The sequence below is a fragment of the Peromyscus leucopus genome, chromosome X (genome assembly GCF_004664715.2).
Source record: "Peromyscus leucopus breed LL Stock chromosome X, UCI_PerLeu_2.1, whole genome shotgun sequence".
Lineage (NCBI taxonomy): Eukaryota > Metazoa > Chordata > Mammalia > Rodentia > Cricetidae > Peromyscus > Peromyscus leucopus.
In genome coordinates this window covers 2,932,018-2,956,784 of record NC_051083.1, presented here as the reverse complement: position 1 = coordinate 2,956,784, position 24,767 = coordinate 2,932,018, and the positions used below count along the sequence as shown (strand labels likewise).

At 41.8% G+C, this 24,767-nt stretch overlaps 1 protein-coding gene across 13 annotated transcripts in view; it reads left to right on the top strand.

Moving 5' to 3' along the window:
• Itpr1 (inositol 1,4,5-trisphosphate receptor type 1) overlaps window positions 1–24,767 on the top strand; it is a 343,325-nt gene that overhangs the window by 111,711 nt on the left and 206,847 nt on the right. For all 13 annotated transcript variants that reach the window (XM_028867566.2, XM_028867579.2, XM_028867576.2 and 10 more), the window contains exons 5-6: window positions 12,852–12,967; window positions 23,236–23,322. In XM_028867566.2, coding sequence (XP_028723399.1) covers window positions 12,852–12,967; window positions 23,236–23,322 — 203 coding nt within the window. The remainder of the gene's footprint in view (window positions 1–12,851; window positions 12,968–23,235; window positions 23,323–24,767) is intronic.

Genomic DNA, 24,767 nt, shown 5'->3' with positions numbered 1-24,767 from the left:
CCAGAAGAGTGAAATATCTTTTTATCATTCACAAGTTGCCTAGGACTCTTGACTGTAAACAATAAAGAAAGAATTGCTAGCATTGGCCAATAACTAAGAATATAGGCTAACCTGTATGCTCAGTTCAGAAGATAGAGTCAGCTCTGAGTGCAATGGAGTTGTGATGGTTCTCCCAGGTCCATGCCAAGAACTTTTTGGGAGAGAACACTGCCTTTGGTCCTGTGACTCCCTTCCCAACCTTTCTTGACAGGACTCTGCTGTCTCTTGTCATGTGATCTTGATACTCCAGGTGATCTTTAATAGTCCACAATCCTTGTAGACATCTCCTCAGGCGTAGAGGCCAGGATACAGCGTCTGACTGCACAAGTGTAGGCCTTGTGTTCTGTTGGTTAGAAAACTTTTGGTGCCTTTTGTCTTCTACAGTGAGGAGAGTTGCTGGTTCAGCTGATTAGTAGCCGCCATTCTCTGGGCCAGGGCCAATCTAAATACAATAATCTTTGCAAACAGGTAAATAAGAATGGAATTGCCTCAGCTAGAGGCCAGAAAAGAAGTCTTGCGTTTCCAGTTCCGGAAGTTGTGTGAAAGATGGTCCTTCGAACACAGGAAAGGTGGCGAAGGCAGGAAGCATCCTCCTTGTGTGTATCATCATGATTTTTCTATTTGGAGAAGGCATTGGGCTGTCTCAAAAAGAAAAACAGTACTCTATTGTCCTTCATCTTCTAATGACAATGTTTATGCTTTTCCAGACAGGTAATACCAGGTTTGCTTGGCACTCCCAATTGGAAAAATGTCACTATACTTCCAAAAGCTGCTGCCACAGCTTGGGAAATGTGATTAGCATGCAGTAGACACAACAGTGTCTAAACAGCTTCCGCTTAGAGTGACCTGGAGTTAATGACTTGCTCATTGAAAGGCATTTGTTGGACATGGGATTAGTTTGATGAGCTGCCCTTTGAGGGTGCCCTTTGACCCTGAGTATCTTCTTACTGATTTGTTTGCTCCTTGATTATTGAGTGCATGTATGGCACAATCAGCAGTAACGCAAACCCATCCTCATTAATCTTAATCATGTAGTAAGTTTGAGTCGGGATGCTTCTTAAGTATATGGTATTTTGCATTTCTTTTTTCATTTATAAGAAATTATCTTTGTGAGGAACTGATACCTCCCTCCCTGCCCCACCCAACTCATACTGTTGGTTCTCATCCTTTTCAGAAAAAAAAAGAAGCTGTGAATGATCAGCAGTTGGTTTTTTTTCTTATTTATTACACACACACACACACACACACACACACACACACAATAAAGTTTGTATTTATATATGCTGGATTAATAAAGAGGTTTTTTTTCATTTTAAAAATTTAATGTATATGTGTGTGTGTACAGAGGTGTGTGTGTCCATGAAGTTCAGAAATTGATATCTAGTGTCTTTCTCAATTGCTCTCCAACATACCATCTTTATTTTTGAGACAGTCTCTCTCCATACTAGGAACTCACCATTTTGGGTAGGCTGGCTGACTAGCAAACCCCAGGAATGTACCTACCCTATGCCCAGCTCTAGGAACGCAGGCTCAGGCTGGTGCCTTCTGACCTCACATGGGTGCCCTGGGGTCCTAACTCAAGTCCTCCTGATGTGCAGCAGGCACTTTCCCAATGGAGTCATTTTCCTCACTCTTACAGTGGTAGCTTGCTGGTTGCTTATCTCGTTGGTCATGTGAGGTAGTTTTTAAGGATCACAAATTCTGGAAGAGTCTATGTTTAATGGATTCCGCCCGTGAATGGGGCATGAGGTGAATCAAATCCAGACAACCTTCAGTCCTGGTAACAGAAACTGTAGGCACACAGGGAAGATGTCAGTGCTTCTCTCAGGGCTCAGCTGAACACCACATCTTAGCTACTTTGCCTCAGGAGATCACTGACGACGAGTAAGTGAAAGTGTTGAGTTGCCTCCCAGCTGCAGCAGGGAGAGCCAGTGTGCCTGCCATTGCGCCTCCCTAGAGCATCTCCTGCACATGCATTTGTAAGGGAAAGTAGTGTCCCAGGAACAAGTGAACAACTGAGTACCCCAAAGCAATTTAAAGTCTTAAATGTTTTCATTAACACGTGTACCTCCTTCAAACATTCCAATATGGAACTCAGATGGGGCAGCCGTACAGTAGGGACAGGGTCTCCTTTGGGAAATGACAGTGACTGGGAAGGAGGTGGATAGGACAATTGTACAATGCTGCAGAGGGACTAGATGTCACTAAGTTGATCACTCTGAAATGATTGATTCTATGTCATGTGGACAGATTTTATGCTTATCAAATGTTGATAAAATACAAAGAATTCTATGCAGTAATTAATGCAGTAATTTAAAAAATGCAGTAATTAATAACTCACACCTTGCACTTCTCAGGGTAAGTTTGAAATACTTTTAACATTCTCTTTGGGTTGGTATTTACCACTGTATTTTTTAGTACCTGCAGATTATTAACCTGTTTTAAATATCACTTGTCAGCTTACTGCTACTGTATGTGACATTGGAGTTATGATACTTCTCTGTTTCTATATCCCATTTTCACTTTATTTTCACTAACATGATACTCTGTCTTATGCTTTTATGACGTGCATATATTGTGTATTGTTGAGCACAATTTTAATGCGCAATTCTTTTGGACCGAAGGCTTGTTTTTCTTTCTTTGCATATATCTTTCATAGTATTTACTGAGCTTCTTTTCTCTCTGAAAGCTGCAGTATGCTTCCATTTGGCAATGGATCCTCTACCTGTCCCTTTTGTCCCTAACACCGTACTGCCTTAGGGCTTTTGCTCTCCTTGTTTCAGCTGTGGCAGTGACTGGGCCCTGCACTATGTGACATTATGGAACTTTCTTTACCATAGCTATTTGTGATGTTGATAGCCAGAGAGAAACATGCAATTCATGCCACAGAAATGGAGCTGGGCTAAGGTACCATCTTTTAAACACCAAATAATTAAATTTTAAATGTCTTCTGTAGGGCTGGACAGATGGCTCAGCAGCTAAGAGCATTTGTTCTTTTGTAGAGGACTTGGGTTCTGTTCCCAGTCCCACATGGCAGATCATAACCATCTGTAGCTTCAGTTACAGAGGATCCAGTGCCCTTTTCCAACCAGGTGGCACATGCATGGTACATATACATACATTAAAGCAAGCATTCATACACATTATAGTAAAAATGTCTTTTCCCAGCACTCATGTAGGACTCCTTCCTCAGCAACCACCTGTAACTCCAGTTCCAAAGGAGCTGATGCCCTCTTCTGGCCTCTGCAAGGGCCTGCGCTCATGTGCTTATACCTCCACATGGATAGACATAACACAAAAAAAGTCCTCTCCATCTTTGGGTAGAGTGTACCCCCCAGAAGCTTCCTGACTGGAGACTTGACTCTCAAACCTTCTTGATTATTTAGTGCAGTCAGAATTTTAGGTTCAAAATCATTATTAAGTCAGTATTTTAAAGACACTGTTGTGTTGGAACAGAGTCCTGGGATCGTTAATACAAGTGTCTGATGGTATTATTATTATTGTTGTTATTATTATTATTATTATTATTATTATTATTATTATTATTATTATATTTTTAATATTACTGCTTGAGAGTTGATGTTTTCCTGGCCCCTTGCTAGAAGACTCAAGCATGCTTTTCCCCATTAGTCTAAAATGTGTCCACCATACGTAGGTATTTTCACCATATGTAGGGATTCTCACCATATATAGGGATTTGGGGAGGGGTTTTTTTTGTTGTTTTTTTGTTTTGTTTTTCCCCCAACCTAGAAAGTCATCTTTTTCAGTCCCAGGATGTTTTCCTCAATAATTTTCTGCACTTTCAGTGTCTTGTTTTGAAATCCTTAGGTGTTGGAGTTGTGGATTTTATCTGCTAGTTCCTTTTCTCTGTTTTTACTTTTGGAGAAAGTCTCCTAACCTAGTTTCCAAAACTTATTATGTTTAAAATCTGCGTTGTCATTTTATTTCAAGTTCCTCATTTTGAATTCCTTTCCTTTATCACATATGAAGGTGTCATGCATATTTAGGATGATAATTTCCAGTCTTACCCATGAGGCTGTTGACTATAGTGTTGTACTACAGTGTTGTTGACTATAGTATTGTACTATAGTGTTGTTATACTATAGTGTTGTACTATAGTGTTGTTGACGATAGTATTGTTATATTATAGTGTTGTTGTATGATAGTGTTGTTGACTAGAGGAGTGTTGTTGGCTAGAGTGTTGTTATACTACAGTGTTGTTATACTACAGTGTTGTTATACTACAGTGTTGTTGACTAAAGTGTTGTTGTACTAGAGTGTTGTTGACTAGAGTGTTGTTGGACTAGAGTGTTGTTGACTAGAGTGTTGTACTATAGTGTTGCTATACTATAGTGTTGTTGACTACAGTATTGTTGTACTAGAGTGTTGTTGTACTAGAGTGTTGTTGACTAGTGTTGTTATACTATAGTGTTGTTGACTACAGTGTTGTTGTACTAGAGTGTTATTGTACTAGAGTGTTGTTATACTATAGTGTTGTTGACTAGAGTGTTGTTATACTATAGTGTTATTGACTAGAGTGTTGTTGACTAGAGTGTTGTACTATAGTGTTGTTGACTAGAGTGTTGTTGTACTATAGTGTTGTTGTATTATAGTGTTGTTGACTACAGTGTTGTCGACTACAGTGTTGTTGACTAGAGTGTTGTTGACTAGAGTGTTGTACTATAATGTTGTTTTCACTCACCCATTCTTTCTATTTCCCGTTTCTTCAGAGTTAGTTGCGTTTGTCAGTTGCCAAGTACTTCTGTGTCGCATTGGGAGATGCTTCCTTTGTCTGCAGATTTCAGTTATCTCTGTAGATTAGATAGAGAGGAACCTGAAGGAGCAGATTGGGTAGACTGTAGATATGGGAAGACGTGAGCTGGTAGGGCTTTTGAATGGTTAGTTTCATTCACAAATTATCAAAGAGCAAGCCCCTGTCTCATGAGGGACTACAGGCAGGGCATCTCTCTGGGGCTTTATGTATCTTCACTGAAGAGCCTACAGGTCTAAGGTCAGCATACATTTCCAGTAAAGAATGAGACAGGAAGTATTTAAAGTAATATTTTTATTTTTATTCATTGTGTGTATGAAGGTCAGAAGAAAACTTCCAGGAGTTGCTTCTCTCCTCCTACCCTTACCCTTACCTGGGTTCTGGGGATTGAAATCAGGTCTTTAGGCTTGTATGGAAAATGCCTTTACCTACTGAGCAAGCTTGCAGCCTTTAGACAGGAGATATTTTAAGCTTTGCAGTTCAGTAGGCAAAACTGCAGATATTATATAACAAGAGAACAAATGTTTCATGAATGTTTCTATTGGTGAGAGTCATTCATCTTTTCTGTAGATGTTGAAATTTAAATTCTACATAATTTTATGTTATAAAATATCATGTTTTTTTGTTTCTGGTTATGTGAAAATGTGAAATCCTTCTTAGCTTGTGAGCCATACACAGGTGGGCTGCATTTGACCAAAGTTGGCCCAAGATAGCATGATTGACATTTCCTGTTCTAGATTCCCAGCTGGTAAGAAGGTCCTGCCCAGTGAGAGCTTGTATATCTCACCACCCCATTTGTATATTTATATTTGATCCATTTATTTCTTGTTCCATCTCTTACTCCTTCCCCATAGTTGGTGTATGAAGCTTCACAACCTCTTTCTGTGCCCACCCCAACCTGTCAGCACACCCCATACATGGATTCCTCCTCTAGGAAAGTCCTGCTTGTTTTGACTGTGTGTGTATGTTGGTGGTGTGCATCAAGGGCTAGTGTCCATTTTCAGTCCATCCTTCAGGAGAAACCTAACTTGTATTGCACTTGATGGCTGCGGCCTCCAACTCCCAAGCTTTCCTGGAATCTGCAGACTGCCTCTTGGTTTTCCTCTGCAGAAATACAGGCTTTCTTCTACTTTGTCAAATTCTACCCCTTTCCTCTCTACATCTTCATTTGTAACTTTGGGAGATGAATTTTGGTTTCATAGATGATACTGGATTTAAATTTTTTAAAACGTTTTCCTTCATTATTTCCCCTGGAGATGGAAGTAAAGGACTTTATTCTGTCTGCATGATAATCGCTAATTGAGCTCAAGTTTTTATAAGTCTCAAAACATTGTATTTTCTTGATTTCAGTAGGGAGGCTGGGATGTCTCTAATTCCTGATGGGCAGCTGCAATGTATATCTAATCTTGACTTCCTTGCCTTTCCCTCTTTCCATCATCCCTCTTCACTTTCTGTCTCCTGACTTCCTTAGGCTGCTGTTTGGCATCTTCCACATACTGCTTGCTGGTTGACCTGTTCATCATTTCTGCTTGATGTTTTATGGACATCCCAATCTTCGTGTAGTCCAGATAAAATCCTGATTTCTAGTCCTTTGGCCAGTACATGCGCCTGCCTAGTCTCTGCTTTCTTATTAAGCTCCATGACAAATGAAAACTCTCCCATAGGAGCCGGAGATATGCCGAGTGCTTAAGAAAGCATATTGGTCTTGGAGAGAAGCCAAGTTTGGTTCCTATCATCCATATCTGGCTGCTCACAACCACCTATGACTCCAGCTCCAGGAGATCTGATGCTGTCTTCCTGCCTCCTCAGGCACCTGCATTCACATGCATAAAACCCACACACAGGCACACACACAAGTACACATAATGAAAACTAAAATAAACCTTAAAAAAAAAAAAAACTCCCTTATAACCGTATGGCAGACCAAGTTCTTCCCATTACTATTACCAAGACTCAGATGATCCCCTACCCCAACCCAGGCCTCTGCTACCCTGCATGTTATCACTTTCATTTGCTTGTAGAGACACAGCTCCTATAACTCACTGTGCCAGCGTGTGTGTGTGTGTGTGTGTGTGTGTGTGTATTTATTACATGCTCTGAGTGGGTGGGTACTCCTGGGTCCACCTTTCTTCACCTGCCCAAGCTGAGGTTATAGGCATGCCTAGCTGTGTTGCCTTTAAATAATGGTGCTGGAGATTCTAACTCATGCCTGCACAGCAAGTGGTCTAACCCACTGAGATATCACCCCAAGTCCTCTGTGTCCTGTTCTTTCAAGGTTGTAGACATCATTTGCCTCCCAGCTCACAGTCTTTGTATTTTATATGTCATCTGCTTGGAATGCTTTCCCCACAGAGTGTCTCCTCTTGTACTAATTACTTTTCTCAGTGCTGTGACAAAATACCCAACAGGAACAATTTAGAAAAGGGAGGATTTATTTTGACTCATGTTTGAGGTACAGTCCATTATGGTGAGGAAAGTGGGAGGAGGGAATAGGTATATTGCATCAGCAGTCAGGAAACAGAGAAATGCATGTTTCCATCTATTGCCCTTTTTTAGTTTTATTCAGCCCTGGATCCCTGCACATAGAGACTCCTTCCTAGACACACCCAGGGCTTTGTCTCCTGGGTGATGCCTATCAAGTTAGCATTTGAGATTGTCTATCACATTCCCATTCCACCCTTCAGGTCTACCTTCAGTTCTGGAGATGCTTTGCTGATGCCTGTGGGAATTTCTGGTTCTCCATGCAACCTGGCTGTGTCTAAAGACAGTTCCTGCCTCTAATTCTTGCCCCACTGTACCTACAGCAAAGGGTAACAGGAAGCTATTGAATTGCAAAACATTACATTTCAATTGCTTCATTTAATTTTCCAGTACTGTGAACTTGGTGTTACTCAACTTGACTATTTGAATAGTTTGTCTCTGTCACTGATAGTGTTTTAAGACATTGCTGTGTCCAGTTCCCGTTTTACTAAGTACCCAGTACCTGCACATAGCAAGTGCTTCACTAATAATTCAATAGTAATTGATTTTGTGCGTAGACTTCTGGAAGCTGAGAGCTGGAAGTGTCCTGAAAAGACCCTCCCTCCCCCAGCCACTATTTCTGGAGCCCAGGATCATAGCACATTTTGGATCACTAATCTGGCCCCTTTGTTGAGCAGCTATTCCGTCCCTAGGCCTCTGCCCTTAGGGACCTAGGCTGGAGTTGAAATTTCTAGCCATGGGCGTAGGAGGGTGGTGTGGAGATCAAGGCCTCCCACCTTTATTCCTTGATGTAGTCTCTGATGAGAACACTTATTTCTTCCCTTCTGTTTGATTCCACTTGGCTAGAGGCACATCCGTGGCTTCTTGGCCTCCCATTTTCTCTTAAGTGTGCACCCCAAGTCCTTATTTCATAGTTAGCGCATCTACTACACAGTTCATTTCTTTTCCGACCAAGCTCGAGTGCATTTCAGCCATTGAAGATACCTGACCTTCTTCTCTTTGGTGTCTAGCTCACCTAGCCCTAGACCATCTTACCAACCCCTCAATTCAGCTGAGTCCTCTCTCTTAATCCAGTGTGACATATGCTAAAGTTTAGGAATATTCCTAAGTGATATTTTTTAAAGCTTAATTTAGTTTATTCCTCAAAGGCCTAAAATAACACCTGTCATATAAGATTTTTTTTGTGTGTGGCATATTTTTGGAATGAGACCAAACCACAGTGTGTGTGGGCGTATTTGTGTGTATATATATACATACATACACACAAACATGCTTACTTCCCTCCTTGTAGATTATATGTATATATTCTGCTACTGAGTGTCTTGTATCTGAGTAGTTCTGTACTTAACACAGTGTTGGGACCCAGCAGAACCTTCATTTTGCTCTGCTGTGCCATCCAAATAGCAAAGGGCACCATGGAATCGTGGAATTGCAAAATTCCAGAAGGGTAGTCTAACATTATATTTGGATGCTTAATTTAATTTTCACTTTGAATCTGTTGCTAGGCAACCAGGAAGATGGGGCAAAATCAGCAAGGCTAATTTGGTTCCATTACTAGTGTGTTCGCATCTCTTATATTTACATTGACAGTTGGTTGTAAATACACTTCAGCCTATGCAATGCTACATTTCATCCAAGGAAAGTAGTTGGTGAGGAAGTCGTCCAAGGCTTTCGATTATGCCTTACTGAAATTCCTGCTCTCACCCTTAGGTGAAGTTACCTGAGTTTTGAGCCTGTGTGGCAGAGCCTGTTTGCCTGCTAAGTGACTTGGCCACAGCATACACAGGTCTAAGACAGCACTTCCCATTGCTTTCTCCTCCTTAGCATCATGGATTCAGCCTGTTTCTCACATCAACTTAAGTCAAGTTGTTTGTTGTTGTTGTTGTTTAGTTTTTTGGTAATGTATAGCACCAAGCTATTGGCATATGAAATATGTTAGAGGTTAAAAAAAAAAAAGAGGCCATTTTGTCTTCTATATCTTACTATTGGTGAAAATTGAAATTGTTAGCCCCATTGGTCTTTAAAGTGAGTCATATGTTAAATGTTGGTGCTGTTGATTAGACCCAGTGGGTCATAAAAAAACAAACAAAAACCAAAGCGGAACAGAGGTGGTGGTTGTGGTGGGGCTGGCTGGAGAGATGGCTCAGCAGTTAAGAGTACTTGCTGCTCTTCCAGGGGACCTAGTTGGGTTCTTTGTTTCCCAGCGTTCTTGTTGGTCTCTAACTTTAGCTCGAGGAGATGTAAGGCCTTCTGACTTTTGTAGGCACCTGCACACATGTCCAAACACACATGAACATACATACATACACACACAAATCTTTTTTAAAAAATGGATGTGAATTTGGGATGTGGATGTGGGGGAGAATCTGAGAAGAGTGAGAGGGAGTAGTGATTATGATCAAACATATTATGTACATGTATGAAATTCTCAGTGAATAACTAAAAATATTAGAAACAGTGCTGGTGACATATTTCTGAGTTGTTTTATTTAAGTGACAGGTTAGCTGGGCTTGTTTGTAAGGGAGCCTGAGGTAGGAGGGTCACCTGGGATGTAGCTGCGTGGTAGAATGCTTCTGTGACATGTGCCTGGCCACAGGTCCTGCGCCACTGAAAGGGTCTGGGGTGAGGTGGGAAATGTTAACGTAAGGAAGCCATCTTGGCTCAGCCTAGACGCCGCCTGGACCCTGTGAAGCAGATAGGACATTGGATCCTGACCTGGAGTGTGGTTATTCAGGAGGTGGATGGAGAGTTTGCATGCATCGCGCTGGTAGGAAAACAGTCTCTCTAAGTGACTTTCCACGGGTTCTGTAAATGGCCATGACTTATCCCTTTCATAATTGGCACAGAGAGCAGCCTTATCTTTTAAGCTGGCTTCCTGCCATGTCTTTTGTTTTCTAAAGACCTGGGTAGTGCCTTTCAAATGTAATGAAAATTACTTTCAGCTTATTAATCAGATTCTCAATAAAGATGGATTTCAACATTCCCATGTTTACCTTGTAATGAACTGTGTATGACCATATAGAAATACTGAGTTTATGAAACTGTAAAATGAAGAAAATTCCTTTGCTTCTACAGTTAAAAGATTTTTTTTTCTTTATGACAGCAAGTATTTGCAAGTATAGTATATAGAGAAAATTCACTGATCTCACTAGAAGAAAGAGCTGTCTGAATTGTAGTCAGGTTTTGGTGTTTATAAATTGGACATAGCGGTAGGAAGGAAGAGGGATCTTTGATTGGTATGTAAAATGAATAAAAAAATTTCTTAATAAAAAAAAAAAAGAAAGAAATTGACATAACTATGTTCGGCATGACTCGAGAGAGCCCTGATTAGACCTTATTAGAGCAAATAGGAAACGAAGAATGACAGACACGCAGACCCATAGAACAGCTGGGACTGATTGGCCTGTGCTCTCAGAGGGAAAGCTGCAGCGCTCAGGAAGCTCCACGTGTTTTTAATGTGCAGTTGAACAGGGGGGTGGGGTCTTTGCATGCAGATACATGAGTAGGCAGGGTTTATGGTGTACAGCTGAACAAGGAGGCAGGTGTAGCTAATCCCTGCAGGAGCATTCTCTGTAGGGAGCAGTCCTCAGGCTGGAAAACCTTGTGGAGGGATGAAGCTACACCGGACATTTTCTGTACACATTGTCAACATTTGCACTCAGATCCAAGTAAGGCTTTCTCATCTCTCTGAGCCTTGCCTGAGGCATTGGTCCTTGACATGACTGTGCCCATGTCAGTAATACACATTCACTCAGGACTTAGCTCCATCCCTGCAGGACAGTATATGAATTTTTCTTACGGTGAATAAGATAACATGTAGGATTTATTGGAGAAGGTCTTCTAAGAGAATCTGTTCTAATGAACAGATGAGAATAAGGGATTTGCCTGTTCAGATGTACCTAAAGGGTGTGGTTCTTCCAAGTTGGGCATATGCTCCAGGTTTATTAATTTTACTCTCTCTTAACATACTATTTGCATGCCCAGGATGTCAAAATGAGTTTCAGTGGTATTGGTTTTAAAAACTAGTTTCCTAAGGAAATTATTTCTGAGCTTTTGTTGTTGTTATTCTGGGTAACTTGTTCAAGCTAAGCACATGTTCTACTACTTGTCTACACCCCCCACCTCCAGCCCTTTGGACTTTGTTTTGGCATAGCTCTCTTAACAATAAATGTCTATTTTAAAAGTTATATACATGTGTTACTGAGCTTAAATATATACATTGAAAAATAAGCAGGACTATAGAAATTAGTGAGAAAGATGATAATGAAATAATAATGTAGTGTCTGGTTAATCACAATATGGCCACATTGTTGTTTTATACCTCATCACAATTCATGGACTTGTTTTGGTTCCTTTTCTGGTTGCTGTAAGGGAATACCTCCCAGAACTGTTTGAGAGAGGGAAGAATTTGTTTTCTTCTTTGATTTCAAAGAGTGCCAGTCCCTCGGTTATGGAGAACATGATGGCTGGCCTGAGATGGCTGTAGCTTGCAGTGAAGCTGATTTGCATCTCATTCGCAGATAGAGAGCCGAGTGTTGTTTCAAGAAGTAGGGTCAGTCCATAACCCGAAAAGACCTGTCGCTAGTGGTTTTCATCCACCACATAGGCCCCTGGTCCAAAGGTTCCATGACCTTCCAAGACAATGCCGCCTGCTAGAACCAATGTTCCATATGAGATTGTCAAGGACAGTTCCCACTCGGGTCATTTAGGCTGCTTTAGGGTAAGGTTCATCATCAGAAGACAATAGCTGAAGGCTTTCCTTCATGATTTTGACCTTCTGGATGACTAGGTCATTATCTGTACTTTGGGGTGGCTGACAAGAATAAGAGAAGATCACATCTGCCTTTTTCTTGTTTGCTCAGTTGCTCTGCTACTATGGTCATTGTGTCAATTTCTTTGCAGAAATCTTGAAGCCACTTGTGCATGCTGCATAAGACAGTGTAATAAAGTCACATAAGCCGGTACTGCTAACTAGAAGCAATTAGGATGCACTGATCACAAGGGGACAAGGGCACATTTATTGGTCTCAATTTGAAGTTTGCTGTTTTTGAAACTTCTGTATCCCAGAGGGCCATCATGCACGTGGCACTTGAAAGACCTTTGCTCTAGGAGGTGCTCTCAAATAAACTATATATAGGCTATTAGTTTTGCATTAAAATATCAATACGACCCAAAAAATAACAGTAAGACCAAAGATCCATGTATACATTATTGTATACAGTGGGGACTTTTTGGCCTTGGAGTTATCTACCATGGATGGATGGTGGTAACTGTGGAGAAAGATTAAGAGCACTGGATTTGGACATGTAGTTCCTGTTCTACCATTAACTCTCTTGGTGACAGTGGACAATTGATTACCTTTCTGTAAACCTCAGTTTCATCATCTGTAGCTTTACACAGTGATGGTGAAATTTTAAGACCAAAGTTTGTGAAAGGGCTCTGTACTGACACTTATGTGTAGGATATTATAAAACCTTAGTAAAACTAGAAAAGTGTCTGTCGTGGGCTGAGTACATATGCATCCCCAGTAACAGCTTTTGCCTTTTGTTCTTCTTTCTAGACTGCCTCTTTAAGCTATGTCCTATGAATCGATACTCTGCACAGAAACAGTTCTGGAAAGCTGCTAAGCCCGGGGCCAACAGCACCACTGATGCAGTGCTGCTCAACAAACTGCATGTATGTATGGAGGTGGTATATCAGTGACGGGGTGTCCAGAGTGGTCACCTGCATGGTGGCTGAGGGTGGCTGGGAAAGGGTTGGTTACGTCAGCCTCTGACCCCATCTGCTGGGCTTTTAAAATTCATCACCATCATCACCATCATCATCATCATCACCATCATCATCATCATCTTATGAGTGTTTTGTCTATGTATATATCTGTGCACCATGCGTGTGTACAGTGCCCAGAAGAGGGCTTTGGATTCCTTGGAACTAGAGTTGCTTATGGTTGTGAGCCAGGACTATAACCCAGGTCCTCAACAAGGGCAGCCAGTGCTCTGAACTGCAGAACTATCTCTCCACTCTCCTGACTTCCCTTTTTAAAAAATAAAAAAAAAAAAATCTAAGGATAGAAGGACTACAATCATCTTGATATTTTTTGGGGATGTAGCACTCACCCCCACCCAGACTTTCCAGGAGTGGCTTGAGGCAAAATGGAAGCTAGAATTGAATCTCGGCTCCACCACTCATTGACCTTGAACTTGGGCAAATCATACAGCTCCTTATCACTCTGCTCCTTACCTATAAAATGGACACGGTGGTCATGTCCACCTTAAAAGGCGAATGTGAGAATCACACCAAAGGGTACATAGAGGTCTTATGAACACCATCAGCGACCTAATTAGTGCCTATTAACTTTTGTTCATTCATTAATAAATTTTGACTATTATCCTTGTATTTGTCATATTAATTGGCATGTTAGAGAAATGCTCACAGTACTGCTGATCTACTGTGGCCACAGCACATCTCCAAGTCTGTCTGAGACAATCATCCTATAAAATTAGGATGTAATTCTTCTGGTACCTGACACCTGGAGAAGCTGTGTGGAGATGTAGAAGGGGGATATTGACATAGACCCATTGTGACATTATTATTGAATACTCAATTCCTCACACTGTTTCATTTTTCTCCATGTCACTTGTGTGTCTTCTTAGAATGTAAACTGCCTGGGGCAGGCACCTATATCACTTTCGATTCTTGCTGAGTCCCTCTTGTCTGCAGCCAGGATTCACATACACTAGGTACTCAGGAAGTAGACAGGAGAAACATAAACGTGGTGCTTCTTGGTGCTTATCATAGCTTAAAGACGGTGGCCGGGCCCTGGAGGGGCTCAGAATGTCTCCAGTCTCAGCCTGCTCTGGTCTGGCTCAGATGTGGCAATGTCATTACCGTTTGTATTTGATGAAGTGGAAGTTGAGAAGGGAGTCTTTCCCTCAGCATGTGCTGTTCCCATGAGGAGTCTGAGTTCCAGATCTGCTGCTCAGGGTCCTAACTTCCATCGGCTCATACAGAGACCAGTGGGAGACATGAAGAGTCACTCCCACTGCACCGGAAATGAAATCCAGACTTCTTCCTGTTACGATTGTCTGTGCCTGGGCTTTGAACTTCTCTCTGGAGCTACTGTACTGCCCTCTTCTCACAGTAGGATTTATTCACTTTATTCTATTGTGCAGCCCACGCTCCTCCCGGTCACATGACCTTTCCAGACACTCCTGTCTAGATCACCCTAAGCCAGGCTGTTCTTGAGCTAGGACCTTTGTGTTCTTCTTCTTGGCATCACCACCATTTCAGCGGTGCTCCCTACGTCCTCCCAGAGATGCTTCCTGTTTTTCTCCACCTCAGCTTCCTGTTTATGTCTTTCTCAGTGCCGATTATAGTCTGCAATTGTGCTTAATAAGTTCCTTAATTATTTGTCACTCATTAGCATGGCAGCCGTACAAGGCTGGGGCATCATCTCTCTTGTTTGCACCTGTTACTAGCTTCTCTCGTGGTGTCTGCAACAGAGGCGGCACTTGAGAAACACTGGCTGACTGAGCCTTGTGCTAGGCACTAGAGGTAGAATTGTGTGGGAGCCTTGGCCATCTAGAAGCTTCTCTCAAATAAAGAACAAAGAGGTGATGCTGCCTCAGTCAACCAAGAGGCGATACAGAGCCAACTACCCTCTACTGATGAAGAGCATGTGGCACAGCAGTCAGGGAAAGCGTCCTGGAGGAAGAGAGAAGGAACGTGGAAGCCTCGGCCTGAGGCATCTCCCGGAATTAACAGAGCAGAAGAATGGAAGCTAAGATCCGGAGGCTAGAGATTGTGTTAAAGACAGAAAGCGTTATGTCATTGTTACAGCAGTCATGACTTTGGGCTTAGTCTCCACAGGCTCATTGCTACCTCCCCATAGAAAATACTGTACAATGCCGCAAAGTGCAATGGATCCCTAGGTATTAGTTTTTAAAAATAATTTTTACGAAGGAGAAATAAAAGGAAAAGGATAAGTTACATAATAAATAGTGCACCTAAGTTAATGTGTGGTGGCAGCTGCTCTGAGAGACGAGGGAATCAGGGCTTACAGGACTTGGCTGATACAGGCAGGTAGTACTTGGGATATGGGAAGCATGTTGTCTGCTAGGGGACTTTTCAAAATGACCTGCAGCGCTGGGTAATGTTATGAAGAACATACAGCATACTTTTTGCTTCATTCAACGGTACCCACGCTCCCGGGGGGGGGGGGGGTGGGGGGGGGGGGGGGCCGCGACCCATATTGGTGATAAGTACTAATGAAACACACAATCATGCCTTTTACTGAGCTGTAAAGTGGAGTGGGATTGTGGGTTCTGAAAATTGTAGGTGCTTTTTAATCCAGGTGAATGTCTAGGCAGCCATCAGATTGTGTGGGATGAAATGACAGCTTGTGGCACAGGACCGAGCCGGGCATGTCATGGGAACCAGCCTGCCTGACTCCTGTCCACTGACTGTCGCGAACTCCACTCCTCCTCTTCTAATCATTGTGCCAGTCAGAACCCCAGCCCCACCCCCCTGCATGCCTGTGATGAGAACGTGGGGCTCTCATTGAAGGGGTGGGGAAGTCCTTCCATTCTCCTTGCTCTTAGGAGAGCACTATTGGGTGCAAATACCTGGGGCGTTGTCTTTGTGGAAGCCCTAGGTGTCTTTAGTTGTCCTGCCTTTGTGTCTCTGGTATGAAGATCACTGTGTTCAATGAGATCTTAGCAGTACATCTGGAGGCCTTTCTTTGCCTGTGCCTTTTACTGCAGGGGTTCAGATTCACACTCCTCTTGGCCAACAGGAAGCCAGCAAGACTAAAAGGGACTCAGAGGGTAGTGCTGCACGTGGAGTTCCTGCACACGCAGGTCTGGGGGAAGCAGCACCCCCACCCCGTCCCCTGCAGTGCTGTGTGGGAAGGTGGACTGAGAAAGCTGCACGTGGCTTCTGCTTTGACAAGTGAAGATAGAGGTCTATGCTTTCTGTGTGTAATGCTTTGATTGTCAAACTATGCTGGCAGCTAATTCGGTTAAGGCTTAAAGCATATGCTCCCCTGCAACTCCGAATGGCTGGGCTAAAGCCAGATGTGAGTCTTTAGTGCCCTTTGCAACCTGTGATCTGTGCATTTTTTTCACGAGCAGTTCCTTTCGCTGGTCTACCCTGCAACTGAAATGGGCAAAATAGGTTTATTTTTGTTTTTAATCTATTCTTTAACGTGATTATAAACTTTCAACTTTGTGTGTGTGTGTGTGAGAGAGAGAGAGAGACAGAGACAGAGACAGAGAGAGACAGATAGACACAGAGAGAGACAGAGAGGCTAAGAGACAAGAGACAGAAAGATGGGCGATATTATGTCCTTTATAATATATATATATATATATATATATACACACACACACACATACATACACATACACACATATATGTATGTATGTGTATATATATATATAACATATATGTGTGTGTGTATGTATATGTATATTTTAAATGTAAGGTAAACCAATTCTTTGCCCTGCTATGAAATGGCTGGCACAGCTTTTCCATTATGAGTGATGGGGCTGCCCTTGACTTTGTGTGGGTCATACTTTCTTGCTTAGTTGGAGTTCTTCTCCCTTGTTCCAAAATCTTCTGAATGTTTTGGTGCAGTCATTAAAATGTGGTATTTTGGTCAAAGCCTTCCTTGCCAATGAGGGCTGGTGGCTGGTCTCCAGTGGGTTTTCATTTTTATTTTGGTCAATTACTGGGCAGCACCCGGGAGTCAGAGGTCGGGCTATTTTTAATTAATGCCATTTAAGGAATTTGTTGTCTAGACCACTCAATATCCTTTTGACTGGGGTAAGCAATGTGCACAGCCCTCTGAAGGAGAATGACATCTAGTGGCTGCTTTCTGTGTGCTCACTCCAACAGAAGCTGGATTTTGTTTGACTCTTTATGTCCTGATTTCCCAGAAGTCTCTTGGCCAAATGAGTTAACTTCACCTTCATATCACAACCTTAGTTAGAAAGGCTCTAGCTAATGTTTCCTGAGAGTGGTTTGCCCATGACCTTGAAATGCATGCCCATACTGCTTGGATTTTGAGAATGAGCATGTCATTAAGCTATTTGACCTAAACCAAACAGAGGGATGACAAGTCGTTATTGTATTTTAAAGTCTGGGATATGAGTAGCTGTTTTTCTGGATCTCTAACTCAGTATCCTTTTACGTCATTGAGAGCTCATTGACCTTACATTAATAACCTTTCTCCACTCATCCAGTGCCCCTTCTGTACCGATTTAACAATGCTTGTTTTATTTCTGAAATAAAATAACAGGTGACTATAGAAGGGTTCACCTTGATCTTGTTTAGGGCACATGGTAATGTCAGCTGTCCAGAAACTGTGGGATGGAATCTTTAGTTCTTTGCAATTAAAAACAGCCCCTAACCCACTGTGTAAGGAAAATGAATAGTGGTTATTTTATTTGACAAAGTCTTTAAAGAAAACATAAAAAAAATTGTATGGCTTTTAAAAATATCCAAGCTACTTGCCACAGAGACACAATGAAGATGTAGCTCCAATAATCACACAAATGAATGCTATAGGAAAAGAATTCCAAAATAAACATGAACAGGAAAAGGAAAAACCATTTACTGCTGGGATCTCCGAGCCTTATTCTTTGAAGACTAACCTTGGTTTTCATTATCGGGTGTGCTCTGCTCCCAGGGAGATTTTAAACCATTGGTTGGATATGCTATTTTCTCTTTATTTCAGTGATGTTTGTTTCTCACTTTGTTGTGAGAAAGTAGAAGACTTTGTTTCCACTTTTAATGGCTACATGGTTGCTCCACTGTATGACAATATTCAAATTTTAGATAACCATTCCCTGTGGGGAGAGGGATAGAGATACTTACTCAAGATCCTGACAAATTGTTTTGGCCATTTGAAAAAAAAAAAAAAAAAAAGAGTTGAGATGCTGTGCTTTTGCTAGGTTGTCTAAGAAAGACAAAAGTCTCGAAGGAAAATTACAGAGTAAAGTTAAGTCCACTGAGAGAAGCACCATACGCCCCTCCCCCGATTATCCTTGGAAAGTTTGTGTTAGTTCACTGTGTTACAGTATGTTTATGGGGTATATTTGAAAAGTTTAACTAATCATGATCTTCTTTTCAAGGAAGTGGGCAGCCTCAGTCTGTGGGTCCAGGTGCAGTCTGGGTCTTGCTGCCTTTCAATCTACATATTATGTTGTCTATTGAACCTAAAAATCATGATGGATGTTTTTGGTTTCAAAACCAAGTTTTGTCTTGTGAGGGGAATTATTTAAGGACTGATGCATGAACTTGAATGAATTTTATTTATTCTGTGTGTGGATGTATGTATTGAAGTATGTCTTTATGCACACATGTAATTGTATTTGTTGGGGGGGGCAGGTCTTTGGCTGACCGTAGAATCCTATGAATTTGTCTCTACCTCCCCTACATCCAGCAATGGATTGCAAGCCTGTGCTTTCCTGCCTGCCCTTTATGTAGATGTAGGTCCTGGGGACTGAACACTAAGGCCTTCATGGTCTTGCTGTCTAGCAAGCATTTCACCGACTGAACCATCTCCCAGTCCCTGCGCTAAACAAACATATTTTCTATTCATGATATCAGTAAAGAATGAAGTAGAGATTCTCTCTTTATAGGGGAAGGAGCTGTGGACGTGGGCGCACAGAATGGCCCACAAGTTTACTGCTTTCTGTGTTTGTCCAGTGACCTTGTTAACAAAAATGAAAGAGTTATAGTTCATAGTTTGACAGACTTTTTAAATTGTGATCTTCCAGAGTGTCTTTAAGATAACTCTTAGGGTCTAGTCTCCACTTTCCGTTTATTGTCCTTTTATTTTAGACAACTGTCCTTGCTCTTCAGTTCCACTTCTTTGTAATTAGTTTCTGTTAAGGATAAGTACCTTTTTGATGGTCAGTTTGACACTGATTTGTGCCTACTCTTAGCGTAGGTAGGAACTGTCATAGTTAGGGTGTCTGTTGCTGTGATGAAACACCATGACAAAGTTGGGGAGGAAAGGGTTTATGCAGCTCACACTTCCCATTTTGCTCTTTATCATCAAAGGAAGTCAGGGCAGGAACTCAAATGGGGCAGGAACCTGGAGGCAGGAGCTGAGGCAGAGGCCATGGAGGGTGCTGCTTATTGGCTTGCTCCCCCTGGCTTTCTCATCCCGCTTTCTATAGAACCCAGGACCACCAGCCCAAGGATGGACCCACCCACAGTAGGCTTGGCCCTCCCTCATCAATCACTAATTAAGAAAATGCTTGGTAGGCTTGTCTACAGCCAGATCTTGTTTTTGTTTTTTGGCCCAGGGTTTCTCCATGTAGTTTTGGTGCCTGTCCTGGAACTCACTTAGTAGACCAGGCTGGCCTCGAACTCACAGAGATCCACCTGGCAATGCCTCCCAAGTGCTGGGATTAAAGGCATGTGCCACCGCTCCCCAGATACAGCCAGATCTTATGGAGACATTTCCTCAACTGAGGCTCCTTCCAGCTAACACAGGGACTTAATAAATATTTTAGGCTCTTGGGTCTTAAACTGAGGCTTTTTGAATTTCCTGGGAATAAGAAAAGGTTCCCAAGAATTTTCCATCTTAAAATCATTTGAGTCTAAGAAGTGCTACTCAAGAAATCTGTAAGTATGAACCTCACCAGTGTGATGTTTTGGGCATAGAAAAGCTGTATTTGCTTGTGGGTGTTTTTTTTTTTTAAAAAAAAATATTATTTTATTTTTCTTGCTCCATTGATTTTTTTCTCCCTTTGACATTTTTTTCCCTCTTGAGTGTCCACTCAATATTAGCTGAGAACAGCTTAGTAGAAAGAACAAATAACTCTGTACAAAGTGTAAACTCTCGTTCCAAATGAATCCAGGCCAGTGTTTGATTTGGAAAACTACCTGTGGGAACTCTAGAGTATATGAAACACAGAGTGAAGATAGGAGAACAAGGATGGGATGGGGATAGGCCTGAAGATTTGTCTGAATGGAGGTCATCCTGACTGCTGAGTGCTGCTATATTGTCTGCAAGCCATTATTGCTGGATATGACTGGAATTCTGTGGCTTTTTCTTTGTATTTTCAAGAGTAGAAGACTGGTATCTCATTCAAAAAGAGAGGGAGAAAAATGGGTGAACGGACTCCTCTTTGGGCTGGTGTGCATATGACCATCTGGCAGGGATTCCCACTGATAGGCAGGTCATTGTCTTCCTGCTTTGTTGTGCTTGTGAATTGGGATTGTTTCTTGTAATTTTCTCCAAAGCTCAAATTTCTAAATCACATGCACCACAGGTAGAGCCAGAGAAGATGCTGAACTTGTAGGATTTTGACCCAGCCCACCTAAGTCTTGTCTTAAAAAATCATCTTCAAAACATTTCTTAGTTTTAGAATCTTGCCCCTAATAATAATGATTAAATTATTGTCAGAGTAAGTGTTTTACTGCCATGAAGAAACACCATGACTATAGTAACTCTTACAAAGGAAAACATTTTTGGGGGTCTTGCTTACAGTCCAGATGTTTAATAAATTATCATCATGGTGGGAAGCATGATGATGCAGGCAGATGTGGTACTGGAGAGGTAGCAGAGAATTCAACATCTGTATTGGGAGGCAGCAGGCAGAGAGAGAGGGAGGGAGGGAGGGGAGGAGAGAAGGAGGGAGAGAGAGACAGAGAGACAGAGAGACAGAGACTGACAGACAGGGCCTGTCTTGGACTCTTGAAAATCCAAAGCCCACCCCCAAGTGCCACATTTCCTCCAAGAAGACCATACATACTCCAAGAAGGCTAGACCTCCTAATCCCTATCAAATAGTACCACTCCCTAATGACCAAGCATTCAAATCTGTGAGCCTATGGGGACCATTCCTTTTCAAACCACCACATTCCATTCCCTGGTTCTCGTGGGTTTGTAGCTGTATCATAATGCAAAACTGCATTCAGTCCAACTTCAAAATTCCCCATAGTCTATAACAGTCTCAACACTGTTTAAAAGTCTCTTAACAGTAACCCCCTATTGTTATACCCAGATCATGGGGACCCCAAAAAGACCACCATAGAGACCAAATCCCATATGTAAAAGCAAAGAGCCTTTATTCAAGCTCGAGCTTGTGTTCTCTGTCTGTCCAGTGCAGTGGTGAGAGCAGAGAGCCCCAAGCCCAGGCAGGTTGGGGTTTTTAATCATTGCAGAGGTTAGGGTGAGGGGATTTCCAGGGTTCAGGGGTATCTGCAAAAGAGGAATGTGTATGTGCTAGGTTCAGGGACATCTGGCAGTCTTGTCATCTTATCTGATGGTTGTAATATTTGGGATATCAGGTTCTTCCTCTTAGATGCTGGCCCAAGTATTCAAATCTATAAGTCTATGTGGGTCATTGCTATTCCAACTACCATAATTATTTTATTGAAAGATTGGGGATATTACTCAGTGGTAAGGCATTTGCCCAGCATGTGTGCGGCCCTGGGTTTTATCCCTAGTACCACAATAAGTAAATAAAAAGTTAATTAAAATGAAAAAGTTATTTAATGCCTATGATGTGTCTTTCATAATCTTCTGTAATAGTTGAGGTAGTTTATTAATGCTTTAGAGTTCCCTTTTGTGGCAAGAACACAAAATTTGCTCGAACGTATCAACTTAGTCCAATGATAACATTTCTATGTAAGGACCCTAACACTAGGTCCACAAAGGTCCTGTGAAAATGAAGGTGTGTTTCCTGTGAAAGGGAACCCATTGGCATCTGGTAGTGTCTTGCTTGAAGAGAAGGGGAGAAACTCTAGGGAGAGAAATGGCAAACAAAGGCTTCTGAAGTCTTAATACATTACTGGTCATTGGGCTGTCACCTTCCATCAGGTTCTGTATGTAATTCTTTCATGTCATGTTTCTTTGATCCATTTTAAGGATGGATAATGGGCTTGAGTGATAGTCTGCTTATTGTCCATAATGTCAGTAGTTTCCTGTCAGCATCTTGTGATATCATAGCTCCTTTAACACTGCTTGGACAGAAGAATGAGAGAAAGCTCTTCATGATGGTGGCCCCAGGAGCCTCTTCTTGTACCTTCTATTTACCACCTTTCCAAGAATGACAGGTTTGACCGGTCATGTTCTCAATCTTACTTGTAAGTCTGCAAATTAGGAGGTTTCCTCAAGTGCACATTTGAGGATTAGCTCTGTCATTTAAAAATTCATGATTAAAACCTAAAACTGAAATGAAACAAAATTTGTTATAGACAATAGAGAAAAGAGTTCACCCAAGCCCATTGTCCTCAACATTCAGTTAGCTGTGTGATGTTGACCAAACCTTTACATTTCACTATTTTTGTTTAAAAATGGGGTAATCATCTTCCTTTTAAGGAGCTACATGAAAATTAAATAAATTGTGATGAATAAATACTTGACAGTAATCAGGAATAGGCCACATATGGTACAGTGAGTAGCCACTGTGCAAGGTGGTTTATATAAGCTGTAGGTACCATTTTTATCCTGGTTTTACAAATAAGGAAGCAAGTTCACAAATGTTGCATAATAAAGTGAAGTTCCCCAAACCACATGCTGCCCCAAGTCGGCTTTTCAATTCAGTTTTATTTTATTCCAAAGCCTTAAAGAATATTTGCAAATCACAAGAGGGATGTAAAACCTTTCTAGCCTCACTCTATTGTTAAAAAATATATTACATGCTCTTGACTAGTTTCTCATAAGTCAATGCCCATGACTTCCCTGAAGAAAAAGCTCATTTTAACTAAGCCTCAAAGGCTCTGAAAACTGAGACACAAGCTAGTGCATAAGCTAAGCCAAGTTAGATGAGCTTTGCAGGCTCCTGGCTCATTTCATAGTGCCTCAGGCTGTACCCGGGGATTTGCTTGTTTGGTGGTTTTAGTAACAGTGAATTCTGTATTGCTGCAGAGGATTGGAACCCATTTTCTCTTTGTGACCAGTCTTCCTTGTCCATGTTACAGCATGCTGCAGACTTGGAAAAGAAGCAGAATGAGACAGAAAACAGGAAATTGCTGGGCACTGTGATCCAGTATGGCAATGTGATCCAGGTAGGTGCAGGCTGCTTTCCTTTTCTGGACCTGGAGCATGACAAAGAAAGAAACTGAGGAAGCAACCTCGTCACATGGGTGTGCCGTTTCCTTGGTGGTGGGGCTCTAATAGAGGCAGCTGCTTCATTGGAAACAACCTAAACAACAACAACAACAACAGAAACAGTAACAATCCCCTCATGTTTCTTATTATATCACTTGGGCATTTTATTGGGTTGTGTCATGGTGTAAGCATTTCCTTTCTTAGCCAATTGCTGATCATTTGTGTGCAGGTGGTTCAGATGGGAAACACCATGCCTGAAGAGGACCCTGATTATAATGGTTTTGCCTAATTTATGATGCTTGGGAGCTCTTTTTCTGTTAGTGAAAATTGAATGCCCTGTATGTAAATTTTAGCTTTCGTACAAGAGCTGTGTAGCTAGAGTTTTCCTGCCTTGCCCACAATCAGGACAAATCTTTGTCACCCGCCAGTCCCACAGCTGCTCAGACCCAACCAAGTAAACACAGAGACTTATATTGCTTACAAACTGTATGGCCGTGGCAGGCTTCTTGCTAACTGTTCTTTTATCTTAAATTAACCATTTCCATAAATCTATACCTTGCCACATGGCTGGTAGCTTACCGGCGTCTTCACATGCTGCTGGTCATGGCGGCAGCTGCAGTGTCTCCCTGCCTCAGCCTTCCGCTTCCCAGAATTCTCCTCTCTCCTTTTCCCACCTACTTCCTGCCTGGCCACTGGCCAATCAGTGTTTTATTTGACATACAGTCCATCCCACAGCAGAGCTGTTTGCCAGAGACAATAAAAACAGTTCTTTGCACATGTATATTTGTATTTACAAGGTTTCATGCGGCACAGGCTGACCTCATGCTCACCATGTAGCTGAGTTGCCCCTCAATTCTTGATTCTTCTACCCCACTCTCTAAGCATTGGGGTTACTTCATAAAACTTTAATTGCAAAATGTATCCTACTTTATACATTTTTTATTAGTCCAAAGTATTTCACAATATTTTATGGTTGTTTGGGTCACCTGATACCTCTTTATCCTCGAACCTGCAATGGAGATGACATAGTCCAAATAAGGCTTCCACAAGTCTTTCCTAGAAGGTTCTGAGCAGACCCGACCCAGTCTTGGAGAAGAGTCTGGGAGGAATCACAGTGCCCAGGGACCATCTGAATGTACCCAGGCACAAAGATGGTGTCACAACTTTTGAACACCCTGTCTATTAGGTTATCAGCTTTGGTTTTTGCGACCTTGTAAACTACTAAGTAGAAAGGAATTTCTTCCTATTTTTATTGCTGTTAGGTATAGAGCAATGCTAACCATAAATATGAAAAAAAAAAAACTACTAAAAATTTATTAAAAAAAAAAAAACCAACTTTCTGTGATTTTTTTTTTTTTAAATGGGGGTTGCAGAAGTTAACTTAGAGTCTTGCTAAGTTGCC